At 37.0% G+C, this 18,279-nt stretch overlaps 2 protein-coding genes across 3 annotated transcripts in view; both read right to left on the reverse strand.

Annotated features, from left to right (window-relative positions):
- Positions 1-6,889, reverse strand: part of LOC306881703 (heterogeneous nuclear ribonucleoprotein C-like) — a 75,321-nt gene extending 68,432 nt beyond the window's left edge. The window contains exons 1-9 of one of the 2 annotated variants that reach the window (XM_079435922.1): positions 5,237-5,357; positions 4,325-4,478; positions 3,927-4,192; positions 3,777-3,849; positions 3,607-3,660; positions 3,360-3,529; positions 3,026-3,139; positions 1,676-1,809; positions 19-1,557 (exon numbers count right to left, since the gene is read on the reverse strand). In XM_079435922.1, coding sequence (XP_079292048.1) covers positions 1,453-1,557; positions 1,676-1,809; positions 3,026-3,139; positions 3,360-3,529; positions 3,607-3,660; positions 3,777-3,849; positions 3,927-4,192; positions 4,325-4,329 — 921 coding nt within the window. In that variant the 5' untranslated portion in view covers positions 4,330-4,478; positions 5,237-5,357 and the 3' untranslated portion in view covers positions 19-1,452. Of the gene's footprint in view, positions 1-18; positions 1,558-1,675; positions 1,810-3,025; positions 3,140-3,359; positions 3,530-3,606; positions 3,661-3,776; positions 3,850-3,926; positions 4,193-4,324 lie in introns of those variants that run through there. The other variant, XR_013785163.1, reaches the window with a different exon arrangement.
- A 1,860-nt stretch (positions 6,890-8,749) lies between these two features.
- Positions 8,750-18,033, reverse strand: LOC306881700 (DDB1- and CUL4-associated factor 8-like). Its single transcript, XM_079435919.1, has 13 exons — positions 17,768-18,033; positions 16,951-17,028; positions 16,527-16,613; positions 15,341-15,978; positions 14,301-14,441; positions 12,667-12,761; positions 11,270-11,380; positions 10,955-11,085; positions 10,758-10,865; positions 10,468-10,598; positions 10,265-10,384; positions 9,384-9,500; positions 8,750-9,049 (listed from the first exon to the last, which is right to left on the reverse strand). The coding sequence occupies exons 2-13, from the start codon at positions 16,985-16,987 to the stop codon at positions 8,939-8,941; spliced, it is 1,827 nt and encodes a 608-aa protein (XP_079292045.1). The 5' UTR covers positions 16,988-17,028; positions 17,768-18,033; the 3' UTR covers positions 8,750-8,938.
- Positions 18,034-18,279: the final 246 nt, after the last annotated feature.

Genomic DNA, 18,279 nt, shown 5'->3' on the forward strand with positions numbered 1-18,279 from the left:
GTTATATGTTAAAGTCTATACGCACATATGATTTTTCTAAGAATGAGAGTAGCACTTTCCATATTTACATTTAGCAGACGCTTTCATCCAAAGCGACTTACAAATGAGGACGATGGAAGCAATCAAATCAACAAAAGAGCTAACAAGTCTCAGTTAGCATAACGCAGTACACGTAGCAAATTCTTTTTTTTAATTTATATAAATAAATAGACCGATAGAATAGAAAAAGAATAGAGCAAGCTAGAGTTTGAGGGTCAAATAAAGATGGAAGAGATGCGTTTTTAGCCGATTCTTGAAGATGGCTAAGGACTCAGCTGCTCGGATTGAGTTGGGCAGGTCATTCCACCAGGAGGGAACATTTCATTTAAAAGTCTGTGAAACTGATTTTGTGCCTCTTTGGGATGAACAATAAAACAATGTTCACTTGCAGAACGCAAGCTTCTAGAGGGCACAGAAGTCTGAAGTAATGAATTTAGGTAAAGGGGTGCAGAGCCAATTCTGGTTTTGTAGGCAAACATTAATGCCTTTTTATGCAAGCACAAATTATATTTCTAGCATATCAAATGCTGACCATTTAATTAAACCAATATGCCACTGAATTAGGCTTCACTTTCATTCTTAGCCCCATGTGGTTATACACCAGCAAAGCAGCATTCATAATAAACAGTGAAAATCAGACATTTAAAGCTCATTGTGTGCAGTGACATGGTAAAATAGTACGCCAAATTCTTGTTATTGGTGATATGAAAAAGAATTCAATTAAATACTAAACTAAAAAAAAAAAATCTGTCCTCAATCTTAAAAAAAAAAGATAAATAAATAAAAACCCGACATTGTCACAATTTGCCAGTTTTAAAGCCTGCATAAGATGTTTGCAAAACTGGGAATTTTTTTTTAAATTTAATTTAATATTTTATTGAAATCTTCCTGTAGAATTATTCTGAAACAGGGTAATATAAAAGAGACAGGTAAATACAAACATAGGTGTTTCCTGGAAGCTTCTCGGCTCTCTGTAATAGAGGAGCCACTCAAGTTTCCCCCTTTTAAAATACTAATTTTATCTTTGTTCACAGAAAAAAAAAATCCCATAAGACACACGGCAAACAGGGATCCGGCCAGTTTCTGAGAACATATAATGGACATATTCTGCTAGTTAAAAAGAAAAACCTCAAGTCAGAATGATTAAGAATAACTGGAGAATGTAATGGTTTCTGTTGTGCCAGAAAACATGTTTGTCTTCAGCGAGATTGAGGGACACTTCAAAAGCCTGAAAAGATGTCATACTAACATTAAAAATAAACTGACATCAGCTAAACAGAGTGTCAGTCATTATAAGAGTGCAGGAATCTACATCATAACAGACAAATCTTTCAAAGACTGGCTTCAACTTTTCAAAAGAACCGAAAGGGCTGAATTATGAGTGCGCGTCGTATCCGCGGTGTTTAAAACATCCTACGAGTCATCACCATTAACGCTGTCACCATCATCTTCCCCTTCTTCATGTTCACCCTCTTCATCCTCTCCCTCTTCTTCATTCTCTCCTCCCTGGCTTTTAACCTGAGAAGACCATAAAAAAAAAAACTTGTTAAGTGTGTCTGTGCAGTATCCAGCACCAATTACAACACAACCACCATCACTTAGCACTTGGATTTTTTTTTTTTTTTTTTACACATACCTCTTCCTCCTCCTCCTCTTCCAACAAATCTCTCTCCTCCTCAGAATCATTCATCTCTTGCTCTTCCCTCTCTCTGTCTTTCTTGCTGGAATGCTGAAGAGCCTCACCCGCTTCTGCTTTCACACTCTTCCCCTCTAGGAAAAAAAAAACATGTATAAACAAATATAAAAATCGGTAATAATAATTATATATAATTGTCTTGAGCTATAACTTTAAGCACCACATCAGCATGAATGATTTCTGAAGGATGAAGCCCTATCATCATATATAAGTCAGCTTTTTCATCACAGGAATAAATTTTATATATAAGTTTTGGCATAATGGTGTTTTAAGTCATTTATAGGGCTGTCAGTCGATTAAATTTTTATCATCTACTTAAGCGCCTAATTAATCTAATTAACCGTAAACTACATTTGGCTGTGAACATACCCCCAAAAGATTATTTAAAGCTATTGTGTGTTAAATGAGAAAGTAGACATTACAAATAACTACTTTAAAAAGAAATATTTCATTTGATTCAACATAAAATGTATTACACGTTTAGGCTACAACGGCATAAACTATAGAACATAAAAGATGATCATTTGAGAAACATCTCAGTTTTTTTTCTTTCATGCAACAGAAATCATTGGTAACCAAAACAGATGTGTTACCAACAGACTTCAAAATACCTTAAGAGTCATTCATTCGAATGGCTGATTCATTCAAGAATTCAGTAAATGGCTCACTTTATGAATCGGCTTTTGAATCATTGGTTCTCCTGATTCGTTCAAAACGCGGATTCATTCATAATCACCGCTGTGTTGCTCGATGCAGCACAACAGTTCTGCTGTGGCTTTATAGCTAATATTTTTATTGACAAAACAGATCAAAAACAGACAATATTGTGTTTAAAATATGACAATATTAACTTCTTATTTACTGAACTCTGTAAAATCACACTTGGGACAAATTGCACTTGTGGGATTGTGCTCGCATGATATCACTTGTCATATGATATAAATATGAGACAAAAACTCATACAGGAGCATTTTTGCCCAAATATCTTGAATTATAGGGCATAAATGCATTTATGGAGTTGTTGCCCTGCATCATATCAAAGTCTCTTTCTATAGTCTTTGATCATAGCGGTCAACTGTATGAAATGTAAGATGACGTACAGGTCTGGGGGCAAGGCCAGTGCATTAACTGCGTTAAAATATTTTAATCATGTTATTTTTTCATAACATGTTAAACTGACAGCCCTAATAATTTATAAAAAATTTTGGAATACTGATTGCCTGGGCCCATTTTGACATTGTCTGGTGACCCTTCAACAAAAACTTTGGGGGAAATCATGAAGAATGTTACCAGATTTCTTGTTGTGGTCTTTCTCCATCCTGTCCAGACTCTCCAGAAGATAGTCAACCTTGTGTTTGATTTGAGCAAGCTCTCTCTTAATAGTTTGAAGGTCATCTGCTTTCACTGAAAGAAAAAAAAAGAAAACCTGAATGCATGTACAAACTGACAAGCCAACCAAGGTCAAAAATTTAAAATGAGAAAAAGGCTAATAATGACAACGCAGAAAAAAAAAGAAAAAAAAAAAAAAAAAAAAAAAATCAATCAATGTTTATTTTTAATGTATTTGTCCCTGACAAATTAACATGAATCCCTATAGTGAGGGAAAAGAAATAAAGGCACTAACAGGTTCGAGAAGACATCCGCTGGCTGCTCTTGGATGAAGTGGAAAAGCTGGACTTGGTGCGGCGGCTGGTTCCCCCACTCACACTGACCCGCGGACGTTTGGAAGGGATCACAGCCCGTGAGAGAGGAGGTGGTGGTGGAGGGGGCACACGGGAAGGGTATGAATACATTCTGCACAACACAAACAGATCAAAAAGTCAGCACACATTTATAAATCCACACTGACACAGTGTTTGTGCAGATCTTACCTGTCATAGTAATCTCTCTGGAAATCATAATCAAGCTCGAAAGAAGAACTACTGCTGCAGAGATTTAAGAAAATTATTAGAGATTGACAAAAAAAAAAAAAAAAAAAAATGCTAATTTAAATAAAACAATAAAATGGGTGAAAATACAAACGAAGAAATGTTTTCCTTACCTGTACATATCTCCGGCCGATCGCTTTGTCGTTGTTGACCTGTGAGGTTTGGGCTCTCCTGCCAAATTAATATCTGATGCAAAGACAAGTTGATTGCTCAATTAAGAGGGAAAATATAAGATGGACTAAGATTCTTTTTAATGTCCTCACCAAGCACTTGTCCAACAATCATCCGGCCGTCCTCTCCTGCTACAGCCGCCCGTGCATTCCTCTCGTTGACGTACTGGACGAAGGCGAAGCCCTTGTGCACAGAGCAGCCAACAATCTTGCCGTATTTGCTAAAAATGGCTTCAACATCTGCCTTGGTAACCAGCATAGTGTTCAGGTTCCCGATGAAGACTCTTGAGTTCAGGGACCGTGGGTCTGTCTTATTTGTGACATTGCCGGTCATCAGCTGACTAGTGCTGGGAGAACGACTAGGGCAGGAATAAGAAGGAAGACACATTAGTATATTTCCAAAGGGAAAGCAATACTATTCCTAGATCATTTATATTCAGAAATCACACAATATTTGACATGGAAAGAAAGTGTTGATGCCTGTGACTCACTCCATGGCGTCAGTGCAGGGCAGTTGTCTGTTTGTCAATGTGAGCAGGCCGAAGTGAAGATTGTTCTCAGCCAAAATGACAAGACCAGCACTCAACCAGCGAGCAGCACCTCCAACAGCTTCCCACGGTGGTAACGTGCAGCTGCGTCAATTGACTTAAAATTGAGATAACAACAAAGAGCATTAAAATTGGACATGGTTAGTTTGGTTTTAATCAATGCACTTCTGTTTTCAAATTGATGTGCACCAGCAACTCATTGGATGCTACAAACTGAATTGATGGCAATATGCAGCTGCTTTCCAGTCTTAGGATACAGTACACACTCTATCAATGGAATTCAAAGGAAGATTTTAACATTTTTAATCTCAGATATCTTAAAGCGAAATGTTTAGAAAACATACTTAAAGGCTACTATTAGTATACAGAGTGGTCTTGTACTGGGTGTTAATTTTTTTTGTAAAACATTTGGCTTCATCGTTCAAAAAACTGATGCAACAGACTCTAACTATGATACAATATCATTAAATCTTTAACTTTGACCTAAAAATCCCCAGCGCGACCAGAGAGAGAGCTGCAGTGCTGTTTGGGTTTCTGTGCTTGTGGTCGCCATATCCCAACAAACAATACAATAGAATGCGAATGTTCGTATTTAACCCGCAACAACGTGGTTTGGTTTCTTTTCATAGAAATCACTGATGCAAGGCATCGCGACTCAACAAAACCAGACACACGTGCAGAGATTCGTGAAATGTGAAAATCCTCGTAGCAGACAAAGAGGACAGACCACACTGCATAGAGCGCTGCTCGGCCTAGACACTCAAAGCGCAGCGGTTTAATGGATCTTTCCGTAAATGCACGAAAAATAAGCAAAAGATTATTGCTGAAGAAAAAAATAATACAAAAACTACTCACCGAATATTTAAAATGCGTTATTTGGGAAGGATCAATATTCTTTCACTGTCTGCAAAAAGGTAACAGCTGTGAATTCGCCGCAAGTAACGATAGTCAATCTGCGACGACATAAGAGCTGGCCACACATTTTTCAAGTTAAAAGTCATCAGTTTTATTTTTGTAATAAGCCCTTCTCGTGTAAACCACGTAACGCTGACCTGCCTAGTGCTTTTGAAATAAAAACGAAGACTATTAAGTTTTCTGTTTAATTAATGACAACTGACAAGCGAATAAAAGCTTATATTTTGAAAGAATCATGACTTTTCGGGTGGCATCGCGCGCCCATCACACATACAGGCATGCATTAAAATTGGTGGTCATGGACTTTGTTTTATTTCATTTATTTTTGTATATGTAGCCTACTATGACTGTCAATGGTATCATAACGACATATATTACTATCATATGAACAATAATTTGTTGCCAGAGGGAAGGTCTCCCCAGCTGATTTTTCTCTCTAATACCTAAACATCGTATAAGTTACAGGTTTTTATACAGGTTTTGGCTTGGTCACTGGGGAAGTAGAGATATTGAAGTCTCTAAAAGTATTTCTTGTAAGCTGAATGATTGAACCACTGGGACAAACATTTCTGTGAAGCTGCATTGAAACTAAGTATTATTAAAAGTATATGACCTAAACATGAGGGACCAGTAGTCCCGTGAACCCTTTTCCTCTCTTTGTACTCCTCGAAATTATGGACATAAAAATCAACACACTATGAATTTGCCTGAAAACCAAATGGGACAGGAGGATTTAAACAACTTATGCAAATTACTAGAATTCATTATTTAATTTCATTTCAATTGTCTTTTATAAGATTGATCTTCATGCAAACAGATATAGCAAGTAAGATTTGCAGTCGTTCTTGTATTTTGTTTTTAAAATAAAAACTGCTCCACAAACTTAAATTTTGTTAAATTCTTGAACAACTGTTCAAAGGCGGCAAGAAAGTTTCTTTCTGTAGTTTAATTTAATTTTTATGCTCTTAGAAGGAGCTTCATTCCAAATAATAACATTGACTAGTATTAGCCTAATACCAGAGAAATAATATTATTCACAATTTACAAGTCAGCTAAATTAGTTACCATAATCAATCAACTTCTACAGCATTTATTAGTAAATGAATTATATATTTTAAAACAAAATTTCTCTCAACATTAGAAACTGTAATCTCACATGAATGAACAATGAACATTTTGTATTTTTTTAACTAACATTAATTCTATAAAATACATTGTTCATTGTGATTGTGTAGCTAATCATTAACTGATGTTAAAGTTAATGTGAGCTTATTGTAAAGTCTTTTTATAGATTTATATCACATGGTTTTATGCTGAATAATTAAATGTCATGACTGTACATGACGTCCCCGTATTAGGCAATTTTGGGTTTGTGGAAATAAAATATATAATAGAAATAAATTATGCACAACTAGTAAAAGAGAATAAAAGTATCTGTGTTACCATCCATAAAACTAATTAAATAACACAGAAAATAAATTCCTCCTGTTTTACAGTAAATAAAGGCACTTGAAATAATAAGGCACGTGGTCAGAAACAGAAGAACAGACTTTTCTCTTTTTTTACTGCACAATTCGTACATGTTGTCTGAACTGAACTGAAAGAACACAATATTAGGCAGCGTGGGATAACTCCGATCAAAAAAAACAAACATGCCAGTGATAGGACACTTTGAGCAGACAAGTGAGAATGAGAAAATGAACATTAACAGAAACTAATGCTTTTAATTTCAGTGACAATTAGGGTTGTAATCCAAAAAAGAAAGAAAGAAAAAAAATCCAATGTTTCCATTCATTTAAAAGTATTTTGTCTTATACAATATAAACCTCTGCGCATCAAATACCAATTCAATTTAGACACCCTTTGAAAGAGGAAGGGTTGAAGATGATTTTTACAGGTTTTTAATATTTATATATATATATATATATATATCTTTATATATTTGTATATACATATAGTCATTTAAGTTATTCTTCTCATACAAAAAGAGAAAAGTTGATACTTTATTCCCCTCACAAAAGAAGAAGGAAAAAAGGGGCAAAGTAATTCAAGCTCCTTACCCCTCCCTGCGTACCCCACAAGTGCTATCCCTCCCCTGCCACTGACCCATCCTTCTGAAATGAATCATTCTTTTCCACATGCAACAGGTCACAGTCCATCCATGTTTGCTCTTAACCAGCTGAATTCAAATACTGACAAAAGAACAGACACCATTTTTATGAAAAAATGGGTTGTGAGGGCTTAGCCTTTCTCTGGCAAACACGGGACATCCTGCTACATTTGATCCTCGCCATATAGTTAGGCAAAGATCTCGAGGATGAGTATTCAAACAAAAGACAAAGGAAGAAACATGTATTCAACAAATCACTGGCTCCGAGCACATCATCGTCTTTGCTCTCAATTTTTACGGGACAGGGCGGAGAAGACGACGGTAGTCCGTGGAGAGTTACATTTTTAGCAATTAGGAATTTTTTCAAGAACTCCATCCAGTATCTCCACCTAAGTGCAAATCGAAAAACCAAACAGCTGGTGTCAAATCTCTATTCAATTTAAAAGTCCACAGTAAATTGGGGGAATTGCAGGGCAAAAAAAAAACTAAATTAGCAAAATTAACATTTAATCCAAGCATTGCATGCCCCCTAAGCGCACACTCATCTTAGAGATTCAAAACTCGAAGCAGATCCCTGATTAAAGTGCACTCAGTAGCATGGGAGCGAGAGAACGGCGCAAAACAGCCAGCTCTGAAACCAGATTAAGCAGCTCTGGCTCATCTTCTGTGTCTTCAGTCAGATCTAAGAGAGCATGATTGACCTCAAGAAAATTTGCTGTGCCTGGCTTCAGCAAACCAACACACACACACACAGGAGAAGAGATCAAAGACAAGACAGGATTGGACGGCCAGACGGCCCATGACAGTCTATCTCTGCGATGAACAAAGATTGCAGTCCAAAAATAACAAACGTCAGCTCAGTCTTACATGTAGACATAAGCAGTTCAGATCACTGGAGAAAACTGATGAGGCCAGTAAAAGATGGTGCTGGTTTTTAGAACAAGTAACACTCATCCTCTCAGTAATCTGCAGAAGGACCGGCTTTGAGTGTCCGTACGGTCCCGTCATGCTGCGAACACATCGCTGGGAAAGAAAAGCTTCAAGTGGGACTGTTTACTACAGCACAGATGACAAATTTCCTCTTCTGCGCCTCACGACTGCTGCAGCAAAACGCTGCTTCTAAAATTCATGGTTGTTGATAAACCAAGGCAGCAAAACTGTAGAGGTGATATTTCTCGATCACCAGCTGTATTCTTTCTTGTGATGCGCTGTAAAACTGGGAATGAAATGTGCCTGTGTCCATGTTCATGTTCATGTAAAATCGGAGTGGTTAACTGCGTGTGGTTGCAAATATATCAAAAATACGAATCTCAGTATCAGTTCTTCCCCTAGAGATGTCTTTTGTGTGTGTGGAGCAAAAAGCCAGATTTCAGTCATTTCCCTCTCCCTCATACTGTGTGTATGTATATATAAAGCTGTGTGTGTGTTTGTTGCTGGCCTTTCAGTGTCTATTTGTGTACCAGTGTGTTACTAGTATGTATGTGCTTAAATATATGGCAAAGAGCATGTGTGTGTGTGTGTAGGTGTGTGGCTCAGGATGACATGCACTGCACATGGTCTGGCCCTCCCTCTTCTTCATCAGAGGAATCTGGCGAGCTCCAGGATTCGTCTGTGTCGCCCTCTCCTCCCTCCCCTCGCCGGGCCTACAAGGGGCAAATCATTGAGAAGCTATCAGTGTATAGTTTTCTTTTAATGGCTATGAAGAGATCAGATCATGTAGGATGAGGTTAGGTTCTTTTGTGTCAAGTAAACCAATAGATTGAAGAGGCATTATGAGGTTATTCTATTTATAGTTTGAAAAAGCATCAAAAGTAGGCTAAGTGTAGGAGGGAAAAAAAACGCTACCATTTGAGGGATTTCAGTTTTAGGTAGCAGCATGTTACTTTACACAAAGTAGAAGGCACTGTATCTTTAATACATAGAAATGGACTGGACAATATTGGTAATGAAAATTATCCTAGAAATGCAAGTTCTCACCCGCTGAGGTCTTCGGTTTCTCATGTGTCTCATTAGGAACCAGAGGAGCTGTGTATCATACTGGTCACCATGACGAACACCGTCTTCATCACGTTCTCGCTTGTTCTTCTTCATTACCTAAAATAGTCATGAAAAAATAGAAAACATTTGTTTTATTGCTTTTAAAAAATATATAGTTTGCAGTCAAAGTTTGGATCCATTTTTGTTTTTGAAAGATATTTCTTCTCACCAAGGCTACATTAATTAACCAAAAATGCAGTAAAAATGTAATACTGTGAAATATTAAAATTTTAAAGGATTCTTTCATTAAAAGGATTCTTTCATTAAAAGGTCAAAAGAACTGCTTTTATTTGAAATTGAAATCTTTTGTAAAAATGGAAAACTATTTACTGCTATTTTCAATCAATTTAATGCATCCTTACTGAATAAAAAGTACTAGTTTATTTCTTTCATTAAAATAATATATATATAATAAATCAAAGCATTATATAATTTAATTATTGTCAATTTCCATAACATTTTCAGACCCAGAAATGATCATTTAAAATATTTTTAGGTTTTCAATGGTATCAGATTAAAAGGGTCACAACACACACATTAAGCAATTACTTTTTGAATCTTGAAAATATGCTAAAAATTCAGCTTTGCCATCAGAGGAATAAATTACACTTTGAAATATATTAAAATAGAAAGATAGTAGTAATATTTCATAGTACCATTTTACTGTATTTTTGATCAAATAAATGCAGCCTTGGTGAGCAAGAGAGACTAAATCTGACACAAATGAGATCCACTAAATTTAATGCGAGATGCACTGTAGGATAACATATCTTTCATAGCACAGTATGTGTACAGTGTGACACAATATGTATAAAGTATACCTCTTTAAGTCCCTTTAGTGTTGTGGGATTCTCAGCAGTGGGGGCCCACAGCTTCACATCATGGTCCAAACCACTGGTGGCTAAACCTGGGAGATGAGGATGTGGCTCCAGACAGTTCACCTTAACACAGAAAGAGAGATCACCTTAACACAAACCAGAAGTTCAATGGTCTTGTTCAGTTTAGTGAAGTGACAGTGTCTTACCACTCCTCCCCGGTCTCCCTCCATAAACTGAACCACACGAGCAGAGTTCTTATCCCACAAGTAGATGTGTCCACAGTCACTGCCACTGACAACAAACTCACTACAGGGACCATAAAAGTTAACTCCCTTCACTGGAGGAGGATTTTCCAATAGCAGATGGAATAAGAAAAAAGGGGTGATGATTAAGAACTAGATTTGACAAAAACTGTATTTTGAGTTTGTATTGGTTATAACATGCGTGTAACTTGTGATGCAAGCACTATACTGTAATGAAATCCAATAGAAAGTACCTGTAGCATTGTTGCGGTGACCCTTGTATCTCATGCGGTAATCTGCTCCATCACTGTGGCTGGAGTCAAAAAGGTAAATGTCCTCATCATTGTAACTTGCCAGCAGTTCTGAAGGACAGTTCAACAATGACACACTGTATGTAAAGCATGCAACCATACAAGAGTCACTTTCTGAGAGTTTTAAGTATACGTATTACCTGTGCCGTCATGGCTGTACACTAAACAGGTAATATTTGTTTTGGACTCGCTGGACACCAAGTGAGAGGGACAAAACTTCTTCAGCACACCATTATTATCATGTTCATTTATTTTTCTCTGGTCATAGATCCTATCATATAAAGAGAGGAAGAGAGAGAAACAGTGAGTGATGCAGGACAACAGTTGCCCAGTCATGGTGCCGTTGGAGAAACAACTGTAAGTTTGACAGCTGTATCAGGAGCAGCTTGTGATAAAGACAATAGCATGACTTCTGTGTAAAGGAGGTGACATATCAGTGATGATGTTTGTCTCACCTGACATACTGGTCTCTACCACCCACAGCAAAGTGGTGGGTGTTGGCTGGATTCACGAAAATGGTGTACAGCCCCACCTTCTTTTCACCCTCCTTCACCACCACCAGTTTGCTGAGAGATTAAAAAAAGAAAGAAATAGAAAAAGACTGGTCAACATAATATGCTTCACATAGAACAAAAGAATGAAATGTGTCCCATCTGCTCTAACTGAAATCTTACCTTGAAGAATTAAATAACATTTTTATAAGTTTGAGTGTAAAGACATGCCAGTAATGTTTTTGGGATCTAATGAGGAAGAATCTGATTGTCAAAATATAATTTCTCTAATGTGACAAACCATTTTCTGTTTCTTTCTACAGCAGACGTTCTTCTATTGTTGGCCTTTTGACCACTTTTATTTTTGCAGTATAGAAAAGAAAATATCAGAAGAAGAGGGGATCTGGATAGAATATCAAACACATTCACTTTTAAGATGCAGGATAAAAATATGTCTAAAAAACATTATGACAATTAGGGCTGATTCTAGGATTTCAATTACCTAAGTATGAGCTGTTTTTATACAGCAGTAACCATGAAAAGAGATCACAAAATATTTTATCGGTAAGTAGATCCAATTTAGCCCAAATAAAGTGGGTCTACTAATGCTCTGAACATTTTTTAAAAAATATTTTAAAGAAGTCTCACAAAGGCTGCAATTATTTGATCACAAATAGAGTAAAAACAGTAACATTGTGAAATATTACAATTTAAAACAACTGTTTTCTATATGAATATGATTTAAAATGTAATTTCATTCAGTGCTGGCAAAGTTGAATTTTCAGCAGCCATTACTCCAGTCTTTAGTGTCACATGATCCTTCAGAACTCATTTGATGCTAAAGATACATTTCTTATTAATATCACTGTTTGAAACAGTTGTGCTGTTTAATATTTCTAAGGAAACTGTAATACACCTTTTCAGGATTAAGGATTCAGTATAGAACAGCATTTATTTGAAACAGAAATATTTTGTAACATTATCAATGTCTTTACATTTTTATCAATATAATAAATCTTTCCTGAATACAGGTACTCATTTCTTTAAAAATATCTTCCTGACCCCAAACCTTGAACTGTTGGGTTTATCTTGTTATTAAATGCTACAGTTTTATAGCATTACTTCTCTGAGGTATAATAATTACGTTTTTTTTTCCATAAAGCAAGCAATTAGCAGCGATTGCCACATTAATAAAAAAAAAATTTGTATATCAAATTGTTAAAAGTACCACTGACTCATCTAGTTGCTGACACAATTCTTTGTAGGATATCTAATCCTGCCCTGTTCACTTGTCACTCTGCTGAAGTGCTTCTTTTCCTTCGGCAATCTTAGGGCTGTTTGTGACATGACTGTGCACTCACTTGGCAGGTCTGTCTAAACGCAGGTCAATGCCGAACACTACTGCATCTTCACCAGCGGAGAGGAACGAGCAGGGAGAGTCTGGCTCCAGTGCAAGCTGACAGGAAAAAAAAGCATTTAATCACAAGCATTCCCATGTGACTCTTTTTAGATCTTGCAATAAGCCAATAAAACATATCAGTTTTGATATTATATAAAAAAAAGGTTCTTTGTTTTTTCACCACAACATGATTGAATGCTTGATTCTGATTGGGTGACAGATTTTCCAAGCTATTGATTAATGAACGTATGTGACTGTAAAGCTCCAACTAGTCAGATTTCAAACCTGTTTGGTTTGAGGTAACCATGGAAACAGCAAGTTGAGAACAATTAATTTTTGAAAATTAATATACACACCAGAATAATGGCCACAACTTGAAACACCATGTTGTTATCATTCATTTTCAATAATCGGTCTGTCATAAATTATTTCTGTTAAATATACAATTAAAGGGGTCATCGGATGCCCATTTTACACAAGTTGATATGATTCTTTAGGGTCTTAATGAAAAGTCTATAACATACTTTGGTTAAAAATTCTCAATGGTAGTGTAAATAACACCTTTTTAAACCTGTCAAAATCAGCTGTCTTCAGCACGCTGATCTAGTACATGTTTCTTTAAATCCTAGTGAGCTTTGCTGACTCCGCCCCTCTCTTCCGTGGAGTGACGAGCAGACCATAGATATGTGTAGATTCCCTATTCGAACGCTCCAGATATGTTGATGCGTCAGCCATCTCGCAATCACCATAATAATCAATGAATATTCAAAGATATACAAGAGTATAACTTGCTGTATAACACACAGTCAAAGCACTCAAAGATTCGCAGACCGTTCCAAAAATGGCGAATGGCTTGCATATCTCGGCCCATAGAAACAGTCGATAATGAGGCATCTAGGCGTATATATATATATATATATATATATATATATATATATATATATATATATATATATATATATATATATATATATACGGAGCATACTAAACTTCAGCCACGAAACTGGTTAACTAGCACATTATTAGGAAAGGCGATTTGCAAAGATTCATAAAAAACCCTTATACTCACTTCTTCTGTAGATAAAGCTGGATCACGAATGATTCGCGCAAACATAGATTTAGGTAGATCGGGGGGCGCATTCACTTCAAAGCGAAAGTAACGTTAATCCTCTGCCTTCAGCGTCTCAGATGTCCGGAGTAAATGATGACTGCTATATTCATTATTACATCCAACAACTAAACCCTTCAATCGCTTAATCGGAAACATCTTGTCTTCCCCTGCACCGGAGCTGACACAATGGCCGACAACTCTCAGCTCTCTCAGGGCAGGTCTAAGGTAAGACGGCCGTGTCAATCAACTCTCATGGGAGTGGTCTGTACAGAACTACGTCATTCTGACAGGAACCTCAGAACAGCCTGATTTGAGAAAGGGGATTTTAAAATATGGATTTTTTTTTAAAACCACTGGGTAGATTTTTGTCATTATAGGATGGATATGTACACACACTTCCAACACACATTTATGTTCAAACAACTTGAAAAGTGAATTTTGCATCCGATGACCACTTTAAACAAAACTTTTATGGTTCAACATACCTTATGAGCGGCACCTTTGTGCTGAGCCACTCTTTTGGTGTTCTTGCAACGTTGTGTGGCAGAAAGCTCAGCCACTCTGATCTGTCCATCTCGGGCACACATGGCCAAAGTGGAGTCACCACTGTGTGGGAGGAACTTTGCCTGGGGACAGAATAATAAATAATAAAGAGGATGCATTGATTTACATTTATACATTTTAAAATCTTCTTCTGGACCTCTGAAACTAAGATATAACACCTTTAGTGGATCCACACAAAAAAGAGGTTTGTGTCCAACAATAACAATCCAATGAAAAAAGAAAGAAAATCCCAAACAAGTCAACGGCTAAACCACTGATGTGGTTTTCTGGTGGTTATTTTAATAACAATCACATTCTAAACACTTCTAAAGTACACCACTGTTCAAAATTTTGGGATCAGTGCCATTTATATGGAAATTACTAACTTTTCAGTTAGGATGCATTAAATTGCTCAAAAGTGACAGTAGAGACTTTTCCATTGTTAAAAAAATTATTTTAAATAAATACTGTTCTTTTGAACAGAAAGGAATCCTGAAAAATTACAGTTTCTGCACAAATATTAAGCAGCACAATTGTTTTAAACACTAATAATAAGAAATGTTTCATGAGCACCAAATCAGCATATTAGAAAGATTTCTGAGGAATTATGACACTGATGACTGGCGTAATGACTACTGAAAATTCAGCTTTCCAATCAAAGGATATATATAAAAAAATAGAAAACAAAGAAATAGTTCTTGTTTGTAATTATATTCCCCAATAAATACAGCTTTGTTGAGCATAAGGGACGTCTTTCAAAAACATTAAAAACTTACTGACCCCAAAACTTTGAACAGCAGTGTAACAGTAGAGGTTAAAGGAACTGTTTTTGAAAAATGTGTAATTATTTTCTAACAAGATAATGTTTGCCATTAGTGACCTTAAATTCAAAGCGGCATAGCAATATGCCACTTTTTTTAATCGAAATGCATAGATTTCACAGCTTCAGACAATTGCAGTCAGCTGAACTGCACTTGTTCACCTGAAAGACATTGCTCTTATGTCCACTGTCAAACTCCAGCTCCGCCCTTCTGCGAGCCCAGTCCCAGATCACCACGCGGAGGTCATCGCTGCCGGAAGCCAGGCGGGTGCCAGTAGGGTTAAAGTGGAGGGTGTTCACGCAGCCCGTGTGTCTCTCTAGACGACCCTGCAGCTCCAGCCTCTGCACTAGACCTCGCGCTCCACACACCCTCCTCACAAACTGATGCGAAACACGGCCGATCTCTCGAGCACGCAGCGACGGGACCGCGCACCACGAAGGGCGACTCAGGTCACGCAGGTCTGCTCCCAGCCAAGCTTCCATGGCTTGCTCATCTTCTTCCTCAGCATCCTCTTCCTCCTCCTCCTCTTCTTCTTCATCGTCATCATCTGAACTGGAAGAGTGGCGTGTGGCTCCACCACTGGGTCGATTCCTCTTCCTGGCGGATCTCTTACTTTCATCTTTTCCCCTCTCTCTCTGCCCTCCTCCCTCACTCTCTCTTTCTCCTTCTTCAGTGAGAGAGTACAGACCACTGCCATCCATGCTGTCAGTGTCCTCCTCTTCTCCCTGCTTCTGCTCAGAGTTTGCCAACGCCCTGTCCTGACCATCCTCACTTCCCTCTAGGACTGAACTCAAATTTGCTGTCAAGAGAAAACTTGAAAAATTAGTGGAGCACTGCTTATTTACATATCCTGCTGTCAAGGTGATTCCAACATTATCTAAGATTCCATAACAAATACAGTTCATGATTTTAAGGTGTGTTGGATGCACTAAAATGTTCAAAGGTAACTGTAAAGACACTTAAAATATTACTAAAGTATTCTATTTCAAATAAATACTGTTGATTTCCACAAAACTATTAAGAAGCACAACCGTTTTCAACGTTGATAATAAAAAATAAAAAAATTAATCACCAAATTAAAATATTTGATGATTGCTGAAAGAAAGTGTGACACTGAAGACTGGAAATTTAGGTTTGCCATCACAGGAATAAATTACACTTAAAAAAATAGTTATTTTAAATCATAACAATATTTTACTATGTTACTAATCCAATAAATTACAGCCTTAGTGAACACAAGAGATGTCTTTCAAAAGCATAAACAAAAATCTTACTGACCACAAACATATGAACAGCACTGAATATGACATTTAGGACTATATTTGTGTTCATACTGATGAATCATACCTGAATCAGGACTGGTCTGGGCCTCTGGCGCTGCAGATGTGTCTGCCTCCTCTCTTCCTTCGCCAGGTTCTGGATCATCAGAACCACCTGGTAAATCAGGCCCATAAAAATATTTTTTTATGCTATTTTTACCATCATTTGAATAAATCAGATTACGAGCATTTCATCCAAGACTTTATTCACTCTCGCATTGACCCTATTTTATTGTATTTTTACATGAAGCACAAAATGAGACGTTAATAATAATGCTGCAGTGCTGCAGTTAGTGACTTAGTGTTGGTCTAATGCTCAGAAAAAGATCATATGAATTCAGAAGACAAGTAAAAATGAGAATAAATTGCGTGGACTATTGTTAAAAATATTTAATTTTTTTGAACAATTTTCAGTTTTGGGTGAACTTTTACTTACTTCATAATTTACTTACCATTTGGAACACTGGATTTACCATCTGTATCGCACATACTGTCTGACTGTCTCTTCTGACAGAAGAGACCCTATAAAACTAAAAGAGAAAATGGCTTGCTACAATCAATCACACACTGGATATTCACTAGATAACATTATTTATTTTCAAGACAAAAAATGTATTTGAGGGTACTGTTAAAGAATGCTTGACAGATCACTTAACGATGGCATTTCATTGCCAATGATTCCTAGAGGTCTGATCAAAACGCATGTCTTCAAACTGATGAACATAAAAAGACATTACTGCCATTTTGACAGGTGCTGACCCCAGATCAGATGATATCAGCTAAAGGTGGCAAAATAAGCCTGCTTCTACAGTAAATAGCTAGTAAACACCTGCCTCTAATCGCAATACCCATGACATTACCTTGTACAGTAACAATTGAGTCCAACTGCAGACGACCCTTAAGATAGCAGCTTGTAAGTGTTGGTGCATTAATGTTAATGCCACATAAGAACTTGACAGTGCGCAGTAAACTGGTTGCGGCTAGCTAGTGTGCTAACTAATCTTAGCAATTGCTTTTGTAGCATTACCCTGGTCAAAAATAGAAAAGCTGCTGACTAGTTTTGCAAAGCGCACACGGATGTTGGCAGGCAAGTAGTTCTACAGTTCGAACAAAGAGATATATTCATAAGATTACAAAAACGTCCCGACGAGGAAAAATGGTATAATGTGTTGTGCACGAATATGTTACGAGTGCTGACTCGAGCTGACAACATGTAAACATTGGTCGTTGCGAGAAAATGGAGAGCTAACTAGCGAGCGGTGGTATTACCTCTACTGTAGGCCCAAAGTCTCCGCACTTGTTAATCCTCTGCGCAGATTTCCCTTCCTTCACCTTCGAGTCAAGCGCAAACAAAAGCTCGACACATTAGTGAGAAGTGCCCTCAACACACTCACGCACTGGTGATCCAAAAAAAAGCCGCAGTTTTAGGTCACGTTTTTGGTCGTGCCCGCAGTGTTTATGTTTTGGCTGATCTGCTTAGTTAGCACTTCTGTTTTTTCCCCTTTCTCTTTCCTTTTTTCTCTCTTTCTTTTTCCGGCAAGACGCTCGTTCTCCGGAAGTAGGACTAGATCCACAAACAAAGCGGCGCTTAATATTACACTACACATTGATAAATGTAAATACGTTATGTTCACTTTAAAAAATACACATACACACACACACTAAGATTATTTTTTTGTTCCCAGTATTGATTATGAATGCCATTTACGTTAATAATAATAATAATAATTCGAAAACAATTACAGATTATTATTATTATTAGGCTATAATTATTATACCAA

Source organism: Barbus barbus, assembly GCF_936440315.1.
Source record: "Barbus barbus genome assembly, chromosome: 15".
Lineage (NCBI taxonomy): Eukaryota > Metazoa > Chordata > Actinopteri > Cypriniformes > Cyprinidae > Barbus > Barbus barbus.

What these genes read in the sequence shown, in the direction of transcription:
- LOC306881700 (XM_079435919.1), bottom strand. Translation starts at nt 16,987, where the DNA reads ATGTGCGATACAGATGGTAAATCCAGTGTTCCAAATG. An exon ending in CGTTTAGACAGACCTGCCAA is followed by an intron (nt 11,381 to 12,666) that starts GTGAGTGCACAG and finishes TTAATCTCTCAG; the next exon opens with CAAACTGGTGGTGGTGAAGG. An exon ending in GTACAGCCATGACGGCACAG is followed by an intron (nt 10,866 to 10,954) that starts GTAATACGTATA and finishes ACTGTCCTTCAG; the next exon opens with AACTGCTGGCAAGTTACAAT.